Below are 22,974 nucleotides of genomic sequence, written 5' to 3' on the forward strand. Positions count from 1 at the left end.
ATTTATAAACCCTGGCTTAAAAACAAGGACAGGATGCAGCCTGCACATGCACTGAGAAGGACAACCTAGCAAGTGTTTGTGACCTTATTCATGTTTGTTCTTATTATCGACCTGGGAAAATAACCTCAAGAATTATAGATTTAAACTTCTCTTGGTGATAAGTAATGATAATGCAACTCTAGGAAAGACCCTAGGCACTCTCACAGATTTATGCTGGTAGAGGAAAATCTATGGACTAAGGTGAACTTTGGCAAGTCTTCTTTAAGCCACACCTCAAGCAGTCTTATCCCAAAGTTCAATAAAAAGTCACTGATGCTTGACTGCTTATTTCTCAAAGAGTGAATAAAGTGCTAACAGATCTCAGACAGAAGTTAAACAAGTACACGGGACTGGAAACTGGTATACAATTATACCTTAATGTATTTCTAAGTCACCAAGTAGGTAGGTCTTAATTGTAAAGGAAGGGAAGAAGGAAATAAATGAAGGCAACACACAAAAAATAGCATTTCTAGCTCTTCAAACTTACCCGGTGAACCTGAGTAATACACAAAGTGAGGAACTGGGTGAGGGAGATTTGTGCACAGTTTGCAACATGGTGAAGTGCTCACTTACTCCTGAATAAAAATCGTTGGGAAAATTTTGATAACGAATATGGAGAAGTCCTAGTTTTTACCATCCACTGAGAATGATATTCTCTAAGAACAGCCGTGTATCCACCTGCTGATTCCCTTTCTCATCTTTTCTCCTCCCAGCATGTCTTTCTTGCGGCACACGAAATGAAAAAGTTGCTTAGGCTGGAAGTGTCCTGGCCAGGTTGAAGCCATTGAGCCTTCAGTGTTGAGCGTGAGAGAAAGGGAAGTCTGGGTTCCATGTTTAAGTGATTCATCTTTAAATACAATGAGACTGAGCTTTGAAATAGAATCTCTTTACATGGTCACATCAGCAGGGCTAAGTCAGCAGTTTAGGATTTCACATCAAGTGATCAGTGTGGAATGCAGTAAGTTTTATAAAATACGCTTTGGGGCTGTTTTGCCTTGCAAAGAAACCTCTGCATTTTAAATTTTGAGCTAGGTGGCTCACAATGGCAATTCGCAGGACTTGTAAGTTTTCCAACGCTTGGGAGAAGTATGGGCCCATACCACCTTATAGGCTTGGAATAAATCAGATTATAAATTTCTTTGGGATCTCAGCCAGCAAGTTCTACCCCTAGCTGAAGCAATGAAGATGAGTTTATGAGAATAAATAGTTTAAGGTCATTGAAAATATTATATATTTAGTATGCATAATAAAAATACACCCATACAATGATCTTGATGCTATCATAATTTTTTCTTTTAAAAAAATAACCCTTTGAAAGTGCTCTCAGGAGCTCCCTTTCTGTCTGCTTTGAAAGGCAAGTTTCTTGGCTCTACAGTACTGCTGTGATTTCCATGTCATTACTAGAGTCATCCCTTTTCAATGGTAATAATGCACAGTAGATTTTTCTCACTCTTAGCTTCTTCCTTATAAAATGCTGCTAAGTATGACATACTGAAAGTGTTAAAAGAGAAAATTAATTGCAATAAAGGCATTATTTATCTCTGACTTCAAACAATAGGTAAGTTGTCCTTAACTTATTGAGACATAAGACTAAGTAGGACCACGTGATCTTCAACATTAACATAGCGTAAATCCTAACAGGAAGTGCAAAACAAGTAACTCAACTTGTATTAAAAACCCTGATTAAGACAGTATAACAAACCATGATGTGAAATAATAGAGTTAATCCAAATTTGCAATATATAAATCACAAAACTAAAAGATTTTATCATAACAATTATGACTTCCCAAGCCAGAGAAAGCTTACTGATTACCTCAAGAATCAAGTAAAGTTGATAGATAACAGGTATTCTGTAAATTGCAAGAACAATTGAGTAGCTGAAGATTGCATAAATGTGTGTCACATAATATCAAAGTTATTTGCAAAAATTATACAATCTGGAATGCTTGAATATGAGACACAACAATGTACTGAAACATACATTTATAAGAAAATGAGAGCAATCATTAATATAAAAGGTATTTTTGGGATGCATTAAGTTAGCAGTGCTATCAAGGTTATATAGGTAATGTAAGTTCTTTCAGTCAGCTACTTAGAATTACCGTCATATTCATTTATATCTTCTTCTTTGCAAATCTTGTACCTCTTCTGTGTCTTCAGGTTTGTCTTGCTTAGGATCTTCAAAGTCCCATGGGTTGATCAGGGCAGAGACATTGAGAGCTAATTCCTCTAAACATGCTGAAATGTGAAAATTTTCCTAGTGTTACCAAGGGAAAGACTTTTTGGCCAGTCTAACCTCTCCATGATGATGTTTCTTTACACTCTTTAGTCTCTTCCAACCATGTCTTTCATATTTTCCTTGATTGACAGATACTCCTTGGGAATTTTTTGATCCTTATATCTTCTGTCTTATCAAATTCAGGGTTTCTTCCTTGTCTTCCTGGGAATGCTACATTTTGAAAGTATCCCAGACCTCTTATTTCTGAGGCTCTGCTATCTTATTCACATTTAAAGTTGAAGAGGCAGGTAAAGCTACACTACCGGCATTTGGTTGATCTGGGGTCTCAAACTCCCAAGGACACACCTCAACTCGCGATGGTAAAGGCTGAAAGTTATTACTTGAATTATAGGAAGCTGTCTTTTTTTCCTGGTCTCCTATTTGGTTGAGATTGTCATTCTCTACTTTTGATGCTATAACGTTGAGGGGCAGTTCTTCATATTGCCCAGCACACACACTGGCTGCGCAATGCTGACCGCCATTCTCATCTTTTGCTCTCCCTGGGGGAACCTGAGTCTTGGAAATCAAATGCTTCTCTTCTTCAGAAAGGGCCTGTCCTTGGCTCTCCCAAGGGCAGACCTCAGCCTTGGCTATGCCTGTCTGATTGGACTGCTGACATAGTTCAGTTGCCTTAGGCTTGTGATAAGATTTCTCCTTTAAGGAAAAGGTGGGATTTTTCTCCATTTCAGAAGCTGCAATAGATACGTGCTTTTGAACTTTTGATTCTGAAGGCACAGGACCAGAGGTCAGGTCATAGATCTCCCAAGGGCACACTTCCCCGATGTCACAGCTGTCCTTCCTCTCTGTGGTGCCTGGGCTCATGTCAGAATTGGCAGTGGGGGGGTTGGGCTTTTGTTGCTTCATAATCCCAGCTTTCTGAGGCTTTCTTGGTTCTTCCAAATGATTGGAGTTCGGGGGGACAGAATCTTTAGTCTCCGCGTTATCTGAATTTGAGTATTTTCTGTTTGTCTCTTTATCTTTTGGCAGAGGTTTCTGGGATTTAGTACGTTCCTCCATACCTGATGTTTGGGTTTTCCCAGCTAATCCAAGAGTCTTCTCCTTGGCACTCGCTATGACACTGAGAGACTTCTGTAACATGGACGTGCGTGGGTGCCCTGGCTTCTTCTCTGAGCTGAGACTGTGAGCGCTTGCTGACTTACACACCAAAGGCACAGACTCTGTGGACTCTGCCTCACTATTTTCTTTCAGTGTTTGTGTTAGGTTTTTACCTGAGAGAGACTGCAGTGTGGAATTCTCTGTAGCTTCCTCTTCTTGGCTGTCAGCGGGTAAGCTATTGGACTCTTCCGCTTGGTCTCTCACATGATCATAAGTGCTGTGAGATTTCTTCAGGGAGAAGACTCGGTTTTTCAGGGACTCCTCCTTGGGTTTCCCAGACTCCTGTGGGTTCTTCCTAATAAGGGCAGTGCTTTTGGCTGTGCCGTGGTCTGTGACTTCCTTGTCCTCTTTGGAACACTGTCTGCTGACTGTCTCTGGGATCTCAGTTATACGCCTCATGATAGAACGGCCTAAGCCCTTCTTGGAGCACCGCTTTTTCTGGAGGTGGGGGTTATTAGTGATCATCTTCTTCCTTTTATATATTTCCAGCTGGGCATAGAGTTTCTTCAGCTCATCCTGACAGAACAAGAGTAAATTCACAGAGGTATGAAACTTAGTGTCTTCATATCAATGAAGTCATTTTAATGAAATAAACTTGAGCTCTTTAAGGAAATTGCTCTACACTTTTCCCTAATATTTCTACTCATCAACTTTGTCCTCATTCTTACCTTCTGATTATTTTGTGTTTTATTTCACATAGAATTAAAACTTTAAGACAAACCCATGCATGCTAGCCTTGCTTCATGGAGAAAGAACTTTGAACTTTCAAGTTGTGTGGGCCAGACTGAGCCTGGACCATAATAAAACACAGCATATTGTCTACTGATAAACCATATTGGAAGTATTATGTAGCCATTAATTAAGTTACACATAATGTTAGATTAGGGTTAGAGAACAGCAGACTATTAAATACTAAAAGCATCTTCTTCCTCCAAATGCTTACATATCATCACAGATTATTTAAAATAATCTAGGCTCTCTGCTCACAGATGACATTTTCCATCAGCAAAATGTCATAAACCATATCATGGAACATGTACAACAAGTTCATCACAGGAACATGAATAACAAGTTCATCACATGACTACCAAAAAGTCAGTTGAGACTATCAAGATCGGTTTGTGCACTCTGATTTGTACCAGGATTGCACGTTTTAGAATCAGATTAACTCTGCACTTGATACCTTTAGTTCTTACATAAATGCACATTTTTTCATTTCCTTTCTTTCTAACACACACATGCACACACGGGAGCACACATATACACCAATCCACACATGCTTGCCTGTATAAATGGGACAAATCTGAAGTAGGAAAGAAATACTAGTATTACCCGGATGTCCTCTGGATCCAAGCTGTGCTCACTCCAAGCCGAGTTGATACTGCTGTTCAGGTAGGATCCAGACCGGCCCATGTCTAGCTCATCCTCATACGCTTCTGTAGCAATGTCATCTCGTGGGTTATTGCTTGAATGTGAAAACTGCAATAGATATTCAATCTGAGCTCTAGACATTACCCACTATAAGGCATAACATTGTAATAATAATTTTCTAAAGGCTCTAGTGTTATTATCATTTCTTCAGCTTAGATGAATTTGTTTACTGAACTCTACAAAATTTGCTACTGTATTTGTGTTTTGCATTCCACGTTACACACTGATGAGGTACTTGGTTCTCATTTTGACTTTGTCTAGGCTCCCAGGGTCTTATTACTCCTTTCTACAATAATTGCCCATTGAAAATGAAAATAAGGCCCTGGCCGGTTTGGCTCAGTGGTTGGAGCATTGGCCTGCGGACCAGAGAGTCTCAGGTTCGATTCCCACTAGGGGCACATACCAAAAAAAAAGAAAAAAAATGAAAATAAGTACAAGAATCCAAAGACATGTTCTCTAAAAGTAGCAACTGAGACCCACTGGCAGATAGATGGGAATTTTGTTTTTTGAGCAGCAGGGTCTACCACATGCTTATCATTGTGCCTCACACAGGGAAGGCTGCATTTCATTGCTGGGTGAAATCAGTTGGCCCTGATCACAGGAATGTGACTTTCAGTCCACTACATATAGCTTTAAAAAAATAGAATTTTAAAAGGTGAAGGGATTAAGTAGTACAAATTGGCAGTTATAAAACTAGTCACAGGAATGTGAAGTACAGCATAGGGAATATAGTAAGTAATATTTTAATAACTCTGTGTGGTGCCAGGTGGGTACTAGACTAACTGGGGGCATCACTTCATAAGTTACATAAAAGTCTAATCACTGTGTTGTACAACTGACACTAATATAATATTGTATGTCAAAGGTAAGTGGAAAAACTTTTAAGTATTTTTAAAAAGTCTACTTATAAGGCTTGGGGACAGCAAATCTGACTTCCAGCCCCCCAGTGTTGACAGTGAGATCGCAAACAAGCCACGGACCTCTCAGCCCACTCAGCCTAGAGCTCTGGCGTGATGGGATCTGAGTTCAAAATTAAAAGAGCCCCTGAAATTACATGATTTTTTTCTCAAGCTCATTAGTTTCAAGTTCTTCCTTCATCATGTTTTGACATATTTTTATTATTTTCATGTGGTGTTTTGATGTTTTTCCATTTCTTGTACTCTTGCTATCTCTATTCTGCAAAAGGAGAAGTGAGGAAGAGTGAATTGGGTAAATGACGGAAGGCCGGAAGAATCAAAACAATCCGGACACGCTTTACACAATATATACAGCTGTGAAAATCGAGAGAACAGTTCAGAGAACATGGGGGCTCTTCTCCCAGCTTGTCATCAAGTCAAATGTTCCTTTACAAAATTAACAGATCCCTCCTTGATAATACAGATATTTTAATGTCATTGTTCATTAAAATATTCAGGTAGGAGGACAAACATCAATAGAAGATAACATGTAAAATGGTAACTCTCTATTTAAGGAGCAATGAATATTTTGTAGTTGGGACTGGCTGAGAAACCATAGAAAGTAATGGGTCTTCCCTTCACTGTTCTACTTATGTTTGTGGTTCCAACATATGCCATTAAATTAAGGCCATAAAGATGAATAAAATAGAGTTCCTGTCCTCCAAAATACCACCTGCTTATTTAAACCACTTGGAGCTTATTTATAAGAATGTTTGTTTTTTTTTCTTGAGCAGTCTTAGAGAGTAGCTTGAGTTTACAAAGAAGTTATTTGTCAGATATTGTCCATTTCCTGCTTTATTATTTTTCTCTGTGCTTCTCTCTATCTAAAATACTATTTCAGATATTTACCTTATTTATCTTTTCTGTTTCTCCATCCCGTCCTCCAGAATATAATTACCGAGAGAGCACAGATTTTATCTATTACTCTTACTCCAGGATCTAGAACAGTGCTTGGCAAAGTCCCTCAATACTTTTTTAGAATTATCTGTTATTGAGATAGTAGAATTATCTGTTATTGAATTGTATAAAGCTATACAATTCCATGTATTTTAGTATATTCACAAGGTTGACTTACAAAATATTTTCAACACCCCAAAAATAAACCTTGAATTTATTAAGCAGTCACTTGCATTTGTCTTCCCCCCAACCCTAGCCGGTGACAACCTCTAAACTGCTTTGTGTCCCTGTACAGCTGCCTGTTCTGGACTTTTCACATGAATGGAATCATGCAACATGTGGTGTTCTGTGTCTGGCTTCTTTCACTCAGCATGATGTCAAGTTTTGTAGAAGCTGTAGCATGTATCAGTGCTTCATTCCTTTTTATTGATGAATAATATTCCACTGTATGGATATACTACCTTTTATTTATACATTTATCAGTTGATGGATGTATCAGTTATACATTTATCAATTTGGGTTATTTCTACTTCTTTGGCTATAATGAATATTGCTGCTATGAACATTCATGTACACCTTTTTGTATGACTCTGTTTTCAATTTTCTTTGGACTTCAATAGCAATTTATTGAACGAATGAAAAATGGTCTGAGTATATTATGCAAAGTATATAAGTGGATAAGATAAGTTGCAGTAACAAACTAATCCATGAAAATTGTGGCTATTTGGTATAATTTAAATGAGAAAATAGGTATTTGCTTTCTTAAAAAAATAATCATTTGGCCTTTTCAATCAGGCTGTATTTCAATGTTTTGGTTAAGTCTGAGGGGTGAGGTAAAGCCTGAGGTGAAAGACAAGAAATAGTTCTTTTTTCAGCTGTGCTAATGTTGCCTTGTGTGACAGTGATAAAGACTGATCTTTTCAAAGGTATACAAATGTCTAATGACTATGTCGTGCACTTGAAACTGATATAATATTGTATATTAAGTATTATTGAGAAATACATTTAAGAAAGAAAAAATATAATGTTCTAATATTTTATTGTTCTATGTGTAAAAGTAGAAAATGATAATGCTATAATTTGTATTATCTGTTTTTTTCTCTGATATTATTTTATGTCATTCCAGGCAACCTTATTGGCTAATGTCATATTATACAGATGGTTTGGGATTAAACATGAGTTCAGAATCTATGTATTCTGAGTCGTGGCCCATTTCCCTTCATTATGCTGCCTATAAAAGTCTTTGTCATAATTTATCATAATTAAGCAAGACTCTTCTATGCACAATGAAATAATTATTTATTTCTATTTAAATAAAAATTATTTGTTTAAAACAATATTTCTCTGAATATGAATCCAAAACAAGAGAATTTTTAGAACAATATAATTCTCTTTCAAAATGATTTTGATGTTATAGCTATAATGAAAGCTACCTTGAATCCCATAATAATTAAAACATAACTGGATATTAAAATACTTAGAAAAGAACTAAAATCGATTATGGGTTTTGTAAAAATCAAGTCATTTAAAAATTATGTGAGATATTTAATGAATCCCAAAGGTAAAGAAATACCTAGTTTCTTGAGGAGGGAGCTTTAAAAACATTTTAGATGTCAAGCAAATCTCCATACCTTCCTTTGCCTATATTGCCAGATGTTTTTAAAGAAGAAACAGCTCAAGGCTTATGTAATATAACTGTCTTTCAAGAGAAAATAATGTTAGAGGAATAGCTTTGGAATCAAAAGCAACCCAATGGTGACTGTCACAGTCAAATGAGTATGTGCAAAATACAGCATCAACATCCAGTCAGACTGAAGCCTTGAGGCAAGAACAAATCTGAAATGAGAATTCACCAAGTTAGCAATCTAACAAGATCTCTACTTAAAACAGTAGAAACTTGTAAACGCTTTACCTCAATGTATTAAGAAAAAGACATAAAGAAAAAAGAGAAAAAAAAATTATATTGTGGTTTTATGACATATTTTCATCACAGAAGAATAAGGGCCTAGGTAACCCTAATTTGATACATAATATATGACCTCTCTATTATTTATTATTTTAAATTATCCATAGTTAGAAAGACAGCATAGACATACATAATGCATTAAACTTTTCCTCAGATTATCATTTTGTATATAGGTTGAATCTACAAAGCAAACCCAGCAAACATATTTTAATTCAATAAAAGAATTGTTACACATTGGCAATTTCTGGCAAATTTGGGTTGTAAGACATGTCAAATAACTCTTGAGTCTACATTCTTCGTTTAAAAACATTAATTAGAATAAAAATGGTGAATCTTTCAAAAAATACTTTTGGCATATACTGACATCAATTATCCTTAAATAATCAACTTTTAATTACTACTAGGGTTTTCAGGTTGAAGTTCTGATTAGAAATATCTCAAGAGAAATTGGGTTTTGCAGTAATTTTAAAGCTTCATTTTTAAAAAATGGAGTATTTCAACTTTAAAAAATAGGTCTAAAAGTCAGGAACATAGAAATATTTGAAAATTGAGCTTAGCAAAAAGAGCAAACTTTAAAAAAATATTTGTACTTTCTCAAAGGTCTGCTTTATGCTTGGTAGTAACGATAACTAAAGGATTACAACAGACTGGAAGCAATGACCTCTACATTATTTACTCTCCTAGACTTTGTCCTTGTAATTTACTTTCATTCAATCTTACAATTTGGTAAGAATGACAGTACATGTGTACATAATATGTAGTCATAATTATTTATATATGTATGTATATATACTCATATGTATATATAATTTTATATCTTAAGCAGACTAGAAGGAAAAACATATATGCCCTATTGGAAGAGAATATCTTTGCTGATATCAGAATACTTATATAATAATACTTTATTCCAGAAAAATATTACCAAAATAGATACACATGATTTAAATTATGATGCTATTTTTTCTTATACTTGGACCATATCAATATTGGAACTAAGCAAACATGAATTCAGTCTATGTGTAAATAAGAAATTGTACATACTTGGTTTAATTATTTCTGCCTATTTCTTGTTCACTATTTATCCCCCTAAAATCAGTGTTCTGTAGATTTACTGTGTTAAATTATAATTCCATCTTTGGTTCTTTATGGCTGTAGAAATTAAATTTCCAAAGCAGAGTAGCTAACATGCAGGGTGGGCCAAAAGTAGGTTTACAGTTGTGAGTATGCAAAACACAGATTTTCCATATCAACAACTATAAACCTACTTTTATCCTGCCCTGTATATGATTCTTTGAAGCCAATATGCCACGATCTCAAGTCTCGTCTACATAAAAAGGTATGTCACATTTGGAACTTAAATGTAGGACTCCCCATCAGGTTTGTTTAGGCTAGACTAAGAAAAAACTAAAGCCTACCAGGGCTGGTCATTCTAATGCCACTGAAAGTCCTCCCTGTTCAAAACTGGTAGGGGACCACATAGTTGTTTAGAAAAAAATTCATCTTGTGAGGATGCTATATCCAGTCCATACCAAATCTACTAGGGGAAACATGAATATATTCAGTCAGAGCTGTTGCCATGAACTCAGCTTATAGTTAGTATGATTCTTCCTGCTGCGCTAGGGTTTGTTTGGGACTCTATAGAAAAGAGTATCTGAAGTGTGGCTAACAATCAGATGTCATTTGAAGAGTGGGAGGATTCTGTGGTCAATTAAGTTTGGAAAATGCTGGTTAAACAAAGTTAAATAAACTTTTTATGTCAGACCTTCTCAGAATGTTAGTTTGCATTGTGATTTTCCTAAAAGGGAACTATTGAATGCCATTTATCATAAATACACACATGCATATAAAAATATCAAAAAGTAACACGCTAATATATTAACAATGCTTATCTTTGGGTGGTTGGATTAGGGAGTTTCTTTATCTATCATTTTATGGGGTTTTTTTGGTAATGACTATTGTCTTATTAAGATTTTTTAAAGTTTATTAAAAATAATTTACCTCACTTACTTTTGATAAGATGTAGACTACTTGAGAGTTTAAAATCCACTGGAAAAAAATATTTAATGATAAAAATTGAACAGGGTAAATCAAGGTAGAAAAGAATATAGATCACTTTAGGTAACTGTTTAGAACAGATTTAATTTCTTGGGTAACTGACTTGGTTCTAAGGACTATAGCAGGCAATTGTAGGGCAGAAGTAGGAAATCCTTTGCATGGTAGTAACTCTGCCAGTGGGAGACACTGAAACTCATCTGTAATAAGCTTTCTTGAATGACTATAACTCTTTAGTTGGTTTGTTAATGTAACATTTAATGTATAAATGGTTTTAGGGAAGCATGTTTGTCAGATATTAAAACATACGTGCTTGGTGCTTCATATTCTGGAAACAAACAAGCAAAAATGCAGCTTTTCCTGGGAGATGGTTTGAAAGAAAAGTAAAGGCTTTGGAACTGAGGCACCAAAAAAAAGTGTTCTCAGCTGCTCACTACATTTTTTGACCAAGAGAACCTGCTCTCAGAGCCTTGAAACTCTAGTCTGTGTAAAATTGAGAAAGCATTCTTCTTCTTGTGTATTTATAATTTCATATTTTGTTTTCCATCTTTCCTCCCTCTTCCACTCTCTCTCCTCTTTCCCTCTTGAGAGGGGGAGAGATAAAGCATGAAAGCAAATTCCGATTTTTGGTCCTTTGATGTAAGTTCCAGGGTTGTCATCATAAATACTTCTTTTTCTTACTAAAAGTTTAAAAAATGTATATTATGCCTGTGGCCCCACTTCTCTGTGGCATCATCTATTCCTATCAGTGCAAGGTATCATTTTATGATTATCTACTAAAGTGAAAGATGATAATTATTCTGCAAAACTTTCACAGATCCATAACCTCCTAGTCTGACTCCCACTACTGTTAATCTCCATTTTTCCATTAAAACCGGGTAAAGACAAATATTTAAAGTTTCTAATTACATTATTTAGTGTGACCTAACTTATAATAATGTTGAGAATTTATATGACATCTTTTTGATGGTTTTTAAATTATGGTATTCCTTTTATTTTTGTTCTCACTGAACTTTTCGTTTCATTTTCAAATATGAATCAGGTGAAAATTCCAAGAAGATAAGTCATAACATATTTAATTTTGTTCACTTATCATAGGCCACCTTCTTCTTCCTTTGTACTCATTGACTAGAGAGATACTTGTGACATCAAAAACGGCAGATCAGGCCATATGTTCTAACCACCAAACGTTATTGCTAAAATGAAATGATGACAAAACCCCATTGTACACAAAAATACAGCCATTGGTTTGACGTGTTTTTTCCAGTTTTGAATTCAGCAGAATTCACACACATATGTTGTCTATCTGAGTATTAAAATTTGAAAGTATAAATCAGCATATTAAACATGAATGAAAACATAGACAGTTTATATCTACTTTACAATGTATGTTGTATTGCTTTATATCTTCAGAACAAAAAGTGCTACATATCAAAAATGATATTCAATGACATGTCCATAAGTGACAATATAATAAGTGAGTTAACCTTCAAAATAAATGAAAACAATAAACAACCCATCAGAAGGAACTAAGATCAGTAGAGTTAAAATATATATATATTCATTTGCCATTTCTGAGACAAAGAAATTAATTAACTTGAAAAACACCTTTCTTCCTAAATCTTTCCATTATGCATCTTATCCAATTTTGCTATATAAATTAACCTGAAACACATCAGAAAAATAAAACAGTTGTTTTCTAGCTCTACAGATCACTTGCCTAATTGTATGAAATAGAGCAGAGATAATCAGCTCACTGTGAACTGCAACAGCCATACAACATGGCTCATGAAATGCTGATGAAACTGTCCGCACTGCATAGCAGAGATAAACACCCCACAAGAGGAATAAAAATTCAGCTGTGAGAACAAAAATATAAACAAACAAACAACTTTCCATTTGTCTTATAGGTGAAGAAAAAAGTAAAATTCAAGTTCTTTACCATGCACTTCGTTCCTATTATTAAAACATAACTTTAGAAATAGATGCAGAGAAAATACCATTCACATATAAATATATATTCCATAAATTAATTTTTAAAATTCTACTCAGTGTATAGAAGACTTTTCAAAGGTATACTTTGTTTTATTATATTTTTGAAACAGTGTTTGGTGTCTCAGATTTTTTTGTTGTTAATACCTGGCTTTTTCCTAAAACAATTATAAAATAATTTTCCACATAGTCAACTGAAGTTTAAGGTGTTCATAGAGAATCTGAGTCCAAATAAAGTCATCAAAGCAACAAAAGGCTTGTAGTGTGTTTATATGCAACTTATGAAATTTGGGTTATCACTGCAGTGAGTCTAGTTCAATACATAAAGATATCCATTGCCAGGAATGTGAGAAAGCAGGCTGCTAAACATTTAGTGGCATGTTTTGTAAATGAACCATTATTTTCTCCACACATGACAGATAGTAGGTCTTTTGTGGGTGGAGTGCTGAGGGCTTAATAAAATTTATAACCACTTTGTTTGCTGGCTCAAGCAGAAGAGACCAGCACAGTGTGGCAGTTAAGGAGAAGTGCTTTGGAATCACACTGTCCCTGAGCGGAGTTCTGGCTCAGCCCCTATTTAACTTTGCATAATCTGGGGCAATTTATCTCTTTGGCCACAGTTCCTTATCTGGAAAATGAGGGTAATAAAAGTACTTATTTAATGGGTTTATATGCCAATGAAATCAAATAATGAATATAAAGTACTTAATATAGTTTCTGACATAGTATGTTAGATAAATGAATTCATTAAAAACCATAAACATTAAATAAATGATTATTGTTTAACAACTCATTTAATTTGTTTTCAAACTGAACATTGCTATTTTAACCCTTTCTGACAAGTAACCATTATAATCTATTTTATCTGTCTTACTGACATGACCTCATTGAAAGATAATATCTAATTAATAAGAAGAAAGCTCTAATTTAGAGAAAACATTTTATCAAATGCATTACCTAGAGGTAACCTACTTATATACTGAAACACTTCCATTCTAATGCGTTGGACCTGCTCAAGTTTAAATACTTTTTCCAGTATTTAAACAATAGGGAGTGCCCCAGTTATTGAAAATCCTTTAAAATATAACTGCCGAAAGTTACTTTAAAATTCTGATGTGGTCAGAAACTAAGGGGGAAAATATATCTCACTCAGAAATCTCCATGGGACCTTTTTTTTTTTTTTTTTTGCAATGGTTTTTGCCTCCAGAACACAGGTGACATAAAAATCACTGCTAAATGTAAGTCAAATTGGAAAGGGAGACTCCTATCAACAACGCCATCACTGGATATGCAGATTCTAGCGTCTACGTCTACTGGCCATCTGACTTACAAATGTGGTGGAATCGACAAAAGAACTATCAAAAAATTTGAGGAGGCTGCTGAGATGTGGAAGGGCTCCTTAAAGTGTGCCTGGGTCTTGGATAAACTGGAAGTTGAATATGAATGAGCATGGTATCATCATTGATATCTCCCTGTGGAAATTTGAGACCAGCAAGTACAATGTGGACATCATTGATTTCCCAGGACACAGAGACTTTATCAGAAACATGATTACAGGTACATCTCAGGCTGACTGTGCAGTCTTGATTGTTGCTGCTGGTGTTGGTATAGCTGAAACAGGTATCTGCAAGAATGGGCAGTCCTGTGAGCATGCCCCTCTGGCTTACCCACCACTGAATGTGAAACAACTAATTGTTGGCATTAACAAAATGAATTCCACGGAGCCACCCTATAATCAGAAGTGATATGAGGACATTGTTAAGGAAGTCAGAACATCCCATAAGGAAATTGGCTACAACCCTAACATTACTATGTGCCAGTTACTGGTTGGAATGGTGACAATGTCCTGGGGCCAAGAGCTAATAGGCCTTGGTTCAAGGGACAGAAAGTCACCTGTAAAGATTGCAGTGCCAGTGAAACCAAACTGCTTGAAGCTCTGAATTGCATCCTACCACCAACTGGTTCAACTGACAAGCCCATGAGTCTGTCTGTCAAGAATGCCTACAAAATTAGTGGTATTGGCACTGTCCCTGTGGGTCGAGGGGAGCTGATGGTTTTAAACCTGTTATGGTGGTTACCTTTGCTCCAGGCAATGTTACAACTGAAGTAAAATCTGTTGAAATGCACCATGAAGCTTTCAGTGAAGCTCTTCCTTGGGACTAGGTGGGCTTCAATGTCAAGAACATGTCTGTCAAAGATGTTCATCATAGCAACGTGTCTGGTGACAGCAAAAATGATCCACCAATGGAAGCAGCTGGCTTCACAGCTCACGTGATTATTCTGAACCATCCAGGCCAAAGTAGTGCCAGATATGCACCTGTGATTAATTATCACACAGCTCACAGTGCTCTCAAATTTGCTGAGCTAAAGAAGATTGATCATCTTTCTGGGAAAAAGCTGGAAGATGGCCCAGAGTTTTTGAAATCTGGTGATGCCACTATTGTTGATATGGTTCCTGGAAAGCCCTTGTATGTTGAGAGATTCTCTGACTACCCTCCTCTGGGACATTTTGCTGTTCATGACATGAGACAGACAGCTGCTGTGGGTGTCATCAAAGCAGGACAAGAAGGCAGCTGGAGCTGGGAAAGTCACCATGACTGACCAGAAAGCTCAGAAGGCTAAGGTATTCCCAATATCTGCCACCCCAGTCCTATGCTGTGGTGGAAGAAGGGTCTCAGAACTATTTGTTTCAGTTGGTCATTTAAGCTTAATAATAAAAGGCTGGTTAATAATTACAGTGCATTGTAAAACCTTCAGAAGGAAAGAAGAATGCTTTGTGGACCATTTGGTGTGTGTGTGAGCGTGAGTGTGAGTGTGAGTGTGTGTGTGAAAGTTTTAAAGTTATTAGTTTTTCTAAAAACTTGACCAGAAATCTGTCACGGAATTTTGAGACCCATTAACACAGTTTAATGAAGAAAAGGGAAAGATTTTCTAGGGATTTAGTGGAGGTCCCAGTTATTCATAGAACAGCTGGCCATGTGCTATGCATGTTTTTTCCAGCCAAGCTCTACTGGGTCATGAAAAGCAAACCAGAAAAAGCTGAGGTCTTCTTGTATAACGTCCTGTCCTAACCCGTGTATTTCTCTCTGTGGAACCATTGCGTCTTCACCAGGGTTGAAACCTCAGAGCCACCTTTCATTGGCACATTTCTACTCTGAGTTATTTTTCATATGCACCCTTCCTCTCAATGCCCACAATTACAATCTTTGCCTAAGACCCTATCAGTTCAGTCATTTTTTATAACTATTTTTTCAACTGCCCCATCTAAACCTGGTTTCATCCTGTGTTAATCCTTTCTTTCTAACAGTGACAGGTTCGTTTTTCTAAAAGTCCACTTTGATCATATCAGGATTTGTCCAAAACTCTGCAACTCAATTTTGGTTAATTGATTCACATTTCTACTCATACACACTTAGGACCCTGGACATAATTCCTGACCCAAAAGTGGTACGACAAGGGATTCCTGCCAGGGCAGGCATATCCTCACTCTCAAGACTTTCTTGATGTTCAGGCTTCATGCTATCTGCCCACATTGCTTGACCCTACTGTTTTGTGCTTTATATTTCTTAGATCCTGACTTCTTGTCTAGTCTCTGACCCTCAAACCAGCCTTTTGTGAGGTATTGCATGCATCTTCATTCAGAAATCTTCAGTGGCTCACTATTATTTTTGCAAATGTTTGGTTCTGGCATTCCAAGCCCTCCATGACTTTATGTTATGTATCCAACATGATGCCTCAATGCTCCCCAACATGAACTCTGAACTGGCTCAGCAAGACTCATTGTCCTCTGAACACTCCAAAGGTCCTTCTTGCTTGTGTGTCTTTGTTCAAACTGTTGCTCAGACGAGAAATCCCCTCTCACCCCCATTTCCAACTCTTAACCAATTTCCAACATCCAATTAATGTCTCACCTTCATCACAAGGCTACCTGAAATGATTCTGGATTACACTGAATTTTCCTTCCTTTAATCTCTTATAGTTTTTAACTGTCTATACTACACAATGCAGAGAATAATACCACACAGTGTATAATTGGGAGAATACTGTTCATGGAGACTATCAATACTTGTTAGTCTCTCCCTCCCTAGTCCCAAGTGGTTATGACCTCCTTCAGGGCAAGAATTGAGTCTTTCAATTATTATTTTCTACCTTTGCCCACATAGATGACAGCACCAGTACTGAGCATACATACACAAGATTTAATAAATATTTGTTGAACTGAATGAATAAAAATGACATTAGATTTATGATACTGGAGATGTAGACTTTGTAACATTGCCACTCCATCTCACATTGCAGGGCGGGCCCATTTATAACCTGAAGATCATATTGGCATAATTATTGATAATGGTAACCCCCATTTATAGACGAATCACTAAGTGTATGTTTGATACTATTCTTGGCACTAAAGAATGGTAGATGCAAAAATGTTACTAAAAAACACTAGCACAAAAATATGCTGTAATAAAAAAAAAAAATACACATACAATTGAATTATAAAAACTACCTTTTGCCAATTATTGCAGTGCTTTTATATAATGTCACACTGAAGACTTAAAATAAAGAAAGTAGTTATCAGGTTAGTATGCTACAATGGAGAATTATATTTAAAAGTATAAAACAAAACAAAATTCCTTGTAATAGTGAAGCTGAACATTAAAATAATTTCATTAGCAATAGCAAACAATACGCTCTAAATGAAAAACAATTTATTATTTAAAGTACCAATTACACTAAATGTGATCTACAAAAGTTGGAGGGAAAATCAGTTTCATATAATTAACTTCAGATGAACACTGCAATTGGTAAAGAAAACATGCAGATGTGAGCACATTTTGCAGTGCGGTTACGTGGGAGTTGAAAGATGTGTTGTGCTTCCGCTTTAGAAAATAATGTCTGGTATTAAATTATTTTGATGGAAGGCTTGCATATAGTTAAAAGGGGAATTGCATTTATATTTAAAGAGCCAAATAGGATTCTCAGAAACCTGAGGTATTTTATTTTTAATTTATAAGGGATAACAGTTTAAAAGTTAACTACCATAGCCTTTAAAAAATTAATATACCATAATGAAAGTAGCCTCAAATTATCTTTCCAAAGGGCTGGGTCAGGCAAGGAAGTGAGAATGAATATCAGTTCTTGGACACTGAAGATGTCTCAGCGCTGAGATCTAAGACCACCCACGAGGGATGAGAGAAAAACAACTTGGAAGCGCAAATGTCTCTCAAGCTGTGGTACACTGCTTTGCCATGTTGCAAAAACATTTTGTTAATAACATTTTACCCTTCTTAGCCCCTTTGAAAATTACTTTTTCATGGCATGAATAAATATAAAAATAAAGACGCTTCCAGTTTTCATTTTCTGAGTGTTTTCTTTAATGTTCTTTCCTATTATGCTTTTGTTGTAATAATATGGCGTGCAGTGCACAGTTATCATTGAGTATTAAATCAAACAGCTTTAATAATGCTTGAAAATAGCTAAAATTCCAGCGCTCTAGGATTCAACTGGCATACAGAAGCCTTGGTATTCTAGAGGCTTATCTGCCTTTCCTTTGGTTAAAATGAGGACAATTATGAGAGTTACAATGATTAAAACAGTGAGAAGGATACTTCTGAAAGAATTTTAACCTTGAAAGTGACTTTATTAGTCTGGGGGTACATTTCGGTGTGTGTATATGGCCAGAAAGTGGGGTGGAGGTGAGTTGCTCTTATGCTGCTTGTCATGAAATCAGTTTATTCAGCATGGGATAGAGAAGCATGAAGAATGAGGTGGGTGTTGCAACATATTCCACAACCAGGACAGGGGAGGGTCTGTTTCCTTCCCGGCTCTCTGGGAGCAGTGAGCCCCAGGGATGGGCGGGTTGGGCTCTGGGACATGCCTGAAGAGAACCTTGTTCCATCCCAGCTGAGCTCCCTGTCCTGGCAGCAGGCCAGGGCTGGAACCCAGGTCCCCTTGCTTTCCGACCACTGTTCTCTACATCATCTCCTCGGGCTGACATTTTCTTGAGCTCTGTTAACAAAGGTATAAATAAAACCCTTGGAAGTATTTTTATCCTATTGAAGAAAACAAGTATTTTTTTTCAAGTAACCATTGGTTGTATTTTAAACAACTCATATGCAAATTACAATAAGTCAGTGGTCATTAAAGGACTTCTACTTGGAAGTACTCTTTGTCCTCTCAGTCTGGCCTGGTAGACGACATCTGTTGAACACGTCAGGCACTGTGCTAAACGCGCTTTGTATATTATCTACCTTTATGAAGGTTTTACTTTAGAACTTGTGACTCCTTCAAAAAGGCTGTGGCAACATTCTGAATGCTAAAATTTCAAGCGTGGGTCAAAGGTACTGTGTGGTAATATTAAGAAGCAATACTGTTAATCACACGAACTCTATAGGTCATATAGCGACCTGATTCTTCTCTTAACCCACTCAGGGCCGGAGACTCTCTAAGGTAAGAACTGCCATGAGTGGCTACACATTTGCAAGCTGGCTTTTCTTTCCTGCTTCCTTTCACACACCTGTAGAACTTGGATCGAGTTCCTCAGCATCTTAGGCGAGAAACTTGGAGAAAGTAAACTTTATTCTCTCTCTGGCAAATACACTTATGATTTTTCAAGTTTGATATGGGGGGACAGAAACTTAGTGAAGCCCAGGCACATCAGAGCCATGGACCCATATTAAAGGTCATGAACATGAGATGAGATCACAAAGAATAAGATGAGAGACCTCTGGGGGCGGGGTGGGGGGGGGGCACGAGGTCAATGTCAGGGCAGCAATCTGTGTCTTCTAGCAATGTTCCTAATATTCCCCTCTCCCTGTTATTTACATGTGAATTGTTTGGGGACAGGGATGGAACTGGGATTATTTGTTAACATTTTAAAAGTGTATTTTAAAATTCTACCTTTTATGAATGGCTGTCAGCATTGACAACTTACCTCAGCTTGGGCTACATTATTAGAAACTCACACATTGTTTTTTGAAGTGTTAGCTTGAGTGGCTTTAGAATGACTGTAGTGGGAGGTGATATTTTTAATTATATTCTACCTCTGTGGAAAAATATTTTACTTCCTTGAGGTATAGTTATTTGTATGATGCTAAAGGGCAAAGAAAGAAAGTGTTAATTTATTTTATGACTTAATTTTATACTTATGCCATTTTCTCTTTTGGAAGATAGAAAAAGTTTAACTTCCTGGTTAAATGTATAGCTTATAAAATCTTTGAGACAATTTTGCTGAGTTAGGCTTGGCTTGGGACATTACTTGACCACTGAGTAAGGATTCATGTGGTCATTACAAATCTTCTGCTGTTCTATTGGCCAGATGGTCTCTGAGAGTCCTTATAATACAAGGAAGAGATCTGCCAAAAATCTTCTTAACAACTGAGTTGTTAAGCTTTTTTCTTCTTAATGTTTTGCCCCCTTTACAATCTCCAGGTTCCACAGGGGAGCTAGACCTCCTTAGAAGAAATGGCAGTCACCCCAGACATCTCCTTTCTCTGGCTCCATGTTCCTCACAGGCTGTCCTATGACAGTCTCCACATTTATTACATTTCTTGAACTTCCAAAAGGGAAAAATAGCACTAGAATGTAAAATTCAGATATAGATCAATTTATCCTCTGCCTTTTGGCATTATATAGATACTCTTCAAAGAAGTAAAATATTTTTCAGAAGGGGGGGGGTATATAAATACACAAGAAAACAATGCCTACTTCAATATTTCTACAAACTGAAGCAAGACCTTCAAAAATGTGAGTTTCTAACACTATAGCCCAAGTATTTTCTCCTTTAATTAAAAATAGATTTGAAAATGGGAACAAGTGATGCAGCATGGATTAAGGCAATGGTACATTAGAATAAAAGATTGATGTAATGAACCTAAATAATGAACATTAATCTAAGTCAGATGGAGAGGAAATCTAAATCTATTTTCTCCTGTACTCATTAAATGATGCTTATATTGCATTTCACCTATCTTAATATGGCCTAATCTTCTAAATTAATTAAGTATTTATGTCCTTAGAAATACAATTGCATTTTACAATTTTCCTATATAACTCAGTAAAAGAGTTATTGTATTCTTCTCATTTCCTTCTAAACACTGATAATTCTACAACCAACAATTTTCAAATGAGTATCACTTGGGATATTTATTCGCTTTCTCTATAAATATAAATAAAAGCTAAAAAATATATACATATATTAAAAAAATGAAAACAGACTACTGTAGAACACATCTCACATTGTTCAATATTCATCTGTCTTCCACAGTTGCAATGTTTATATGTCTATTTGTTTTCTAGTAAAGCTTACCTCATAATTATTTATACAGGACAAACAATGAATATTGAAAATTTTAGCTAGACATAAATAACAATGGAATTCTGAAAGTCATTTTTATTCTCTGTTTATGTTTTGAAATATATCTTTAAAGAAGAAACTAAGGTTCATAGAGGCTCAGAGATCTTTCCAAGCTATTTTCTATATGTTTCTTCTGCAATATTTGTGGTAGGAAAATCACCATTTGAGCAATTTTGAAGTAACCAAAAATAGAATGGACCCATTCTTTAAATTTAATACCCATATTTCTAACTTGAGTTCCACTTCAGTGGAAAAACTAGTATAGCATTATTTCAAGTGGTTCTTTATTTTGTATTAAAAAAAATAGATTGTTTTAGACAGGTATGATTGATCCAGAATTCATATTTATCAATATATTAACCATTGTTCTTTCTTTTTTTTTTTTCTTTTTTTTATCCTTACCCGAGGACATTTTTTCCATTTTTTGTTCAGATAGAGTGGGAGGGAGAGAGAGAGAGAAATAAATATCGACCTGAAAGGGACACATCGAGTGGCTGCCACCCGCATGACCCAACCAGGGCCAGGGACAAACTGCAACCGAGGTACGTGCCCTTAGTGGGAATCGAACCCGGGTCTCTCCGGACCGCAGGCCGTTGCTCTAACCGCTGAGCAAAACCGGCCAGGGCTCATTCTTCCTTTTTTTTTTTTTTCCCCTAGATTAACTTCTGACACAAACGTAAGCATACCCAACTTCTTGAAAAAAATTTCCCACAACCTAACTCTTGCCTCGCCACAGCATCTCTCCTACCTAAAAACATCTCTGTTTAGGAAATGAAATAATTTAGCTTTCAGTACATGTTGCTTTTTGGCTGACTGAAGATATATGGATTTAGTCTTGAATAAGAACCAGAAGATAAAATATATCGTGGTAAACATGCTACTTACAGAAATATGTATAAAGAGAGCTGCAAAGAGGCATATGCTACCCATTAGGAAACATTAAATTAAGAGTGATTAAATACAGAATATCAAATGCTACATGCTGATAGATAAAGACATAAAATTGCTGAAGGGCAGTTTGAAAATAATTACAGCAACTACATGTCTCTAATTTTTCAAGATAGTCCTAATTTCAAATAGCTGTTCCTATTGTTAAATCATGTCTTTTTCTTAAAAGGAAATTTTAAATTTTAATTTGAAGACAATTAGCTAGTAAAAAGTTATTGGCTTTTAATTTTGTAAATGTAAAGCATATTGCTAAATTTACTTTACAAAAGCATTTATTTATTTTACATTTTAGTTAATCTATTTAATTTATTGGGGTGACATTGGTTAATAAAATTATATAGGTTTCAGGCGTACAATTCTACAATACACCAACTATATGTTGTATTGTGTGTTCATCACCCCAAGTTAAGTCTCCTTCCATCACCATTTATCCCCTTTTTAACCATTTCTACCTCTACCCACCCACCTTTCCTCTGGCAATCAGCACACAGACCGATAAATCATGTGTCTTGTTTTTTGTTTTTTTTTTTAATTTTTTTTTTTTTTAATTTTGTCACTGCAGGAAAAGAATATTATTGAAACTAAGGTTTATAGGACAAACACAGTGACTGGAAGATAACAAAAACACCACCCCAACAATTAAATTCTTCTTACCTCTTGGTCTCTGTACCCTATTACAGTCTTTTATTTTTTAAGAGACCCAAATGTTATCATTTAACACCTTTGGGGGTATTAGTTTAATTCCTGTCTCTCAATTCTTGCTACTTCCATCTTACTCCTAAAGCCAGGACCAAATCTTCCCATTATGGTCAATCTCTCTTCTCTTAGCATCTCTCTACCTCCTTCCCTTAACAGAGACCTCATTATTGTCCATGGACCTGCATCCCCAGTGCCCCTCTCAAGGTATGGATCTTTATCTTCTCTTGTACTACCTACCTCCGG

At 36.1% G+C, this 22,974-nt stretch overlaps 1 protein-coding gene across 1 annotated transcript in view; it reads right to left on the reverse strand.

Annotated features, from left to right (window-relative positions):
* Nucleotides 1–2,516: 2,516 nt before the first annotated feature.
* Nucleotides 2,517–22,974, reverse strand: part of GPR158 (G protein-coupled receptor 158) — a 434,634-nt gene continuing 414,176 nt past the window's right edge. The window contains exons 8-11 of the mRNA XM_036281655.1: nucleotides 12,457–12,595; nucleotides 8,451–8,554; nucleotides 4,767–4,915; nucleotides 2,517–3,950 (exon numbers count right to left, since the gene is read on the reverse strand). Coding sequence (XP_036137548.1) covers nucleotides 2,517–3,950; nucleotides 4,767–4,915; nucleotides 8,451–8,554; nucleotides 12,457–12,595 — 1,826 coding nt within the window. The remainder of the gene's footprint in view (nucleotides 3,951–4,766; nucleotides 4,916–8,450; nucleotides 8,555–12,456; nucleotides 12,596–22,974) is intronic.

This window comes from Molossus molossus, unplaced genomic scaffold (assembly GCF_014108415.1).
Source record: "Molossus molossus isolate mMolMol1 unplaced genomic scaffold, mMolMol1.p scaffold_m16_p_1, whole genome shotgun sequence".
Classification (NCBI taxonomy): Eukaryota; Metazoa; Chordata; class Mammalia; order Chiroptera; family Molossidae; genus Molossus; species Molossus molossus.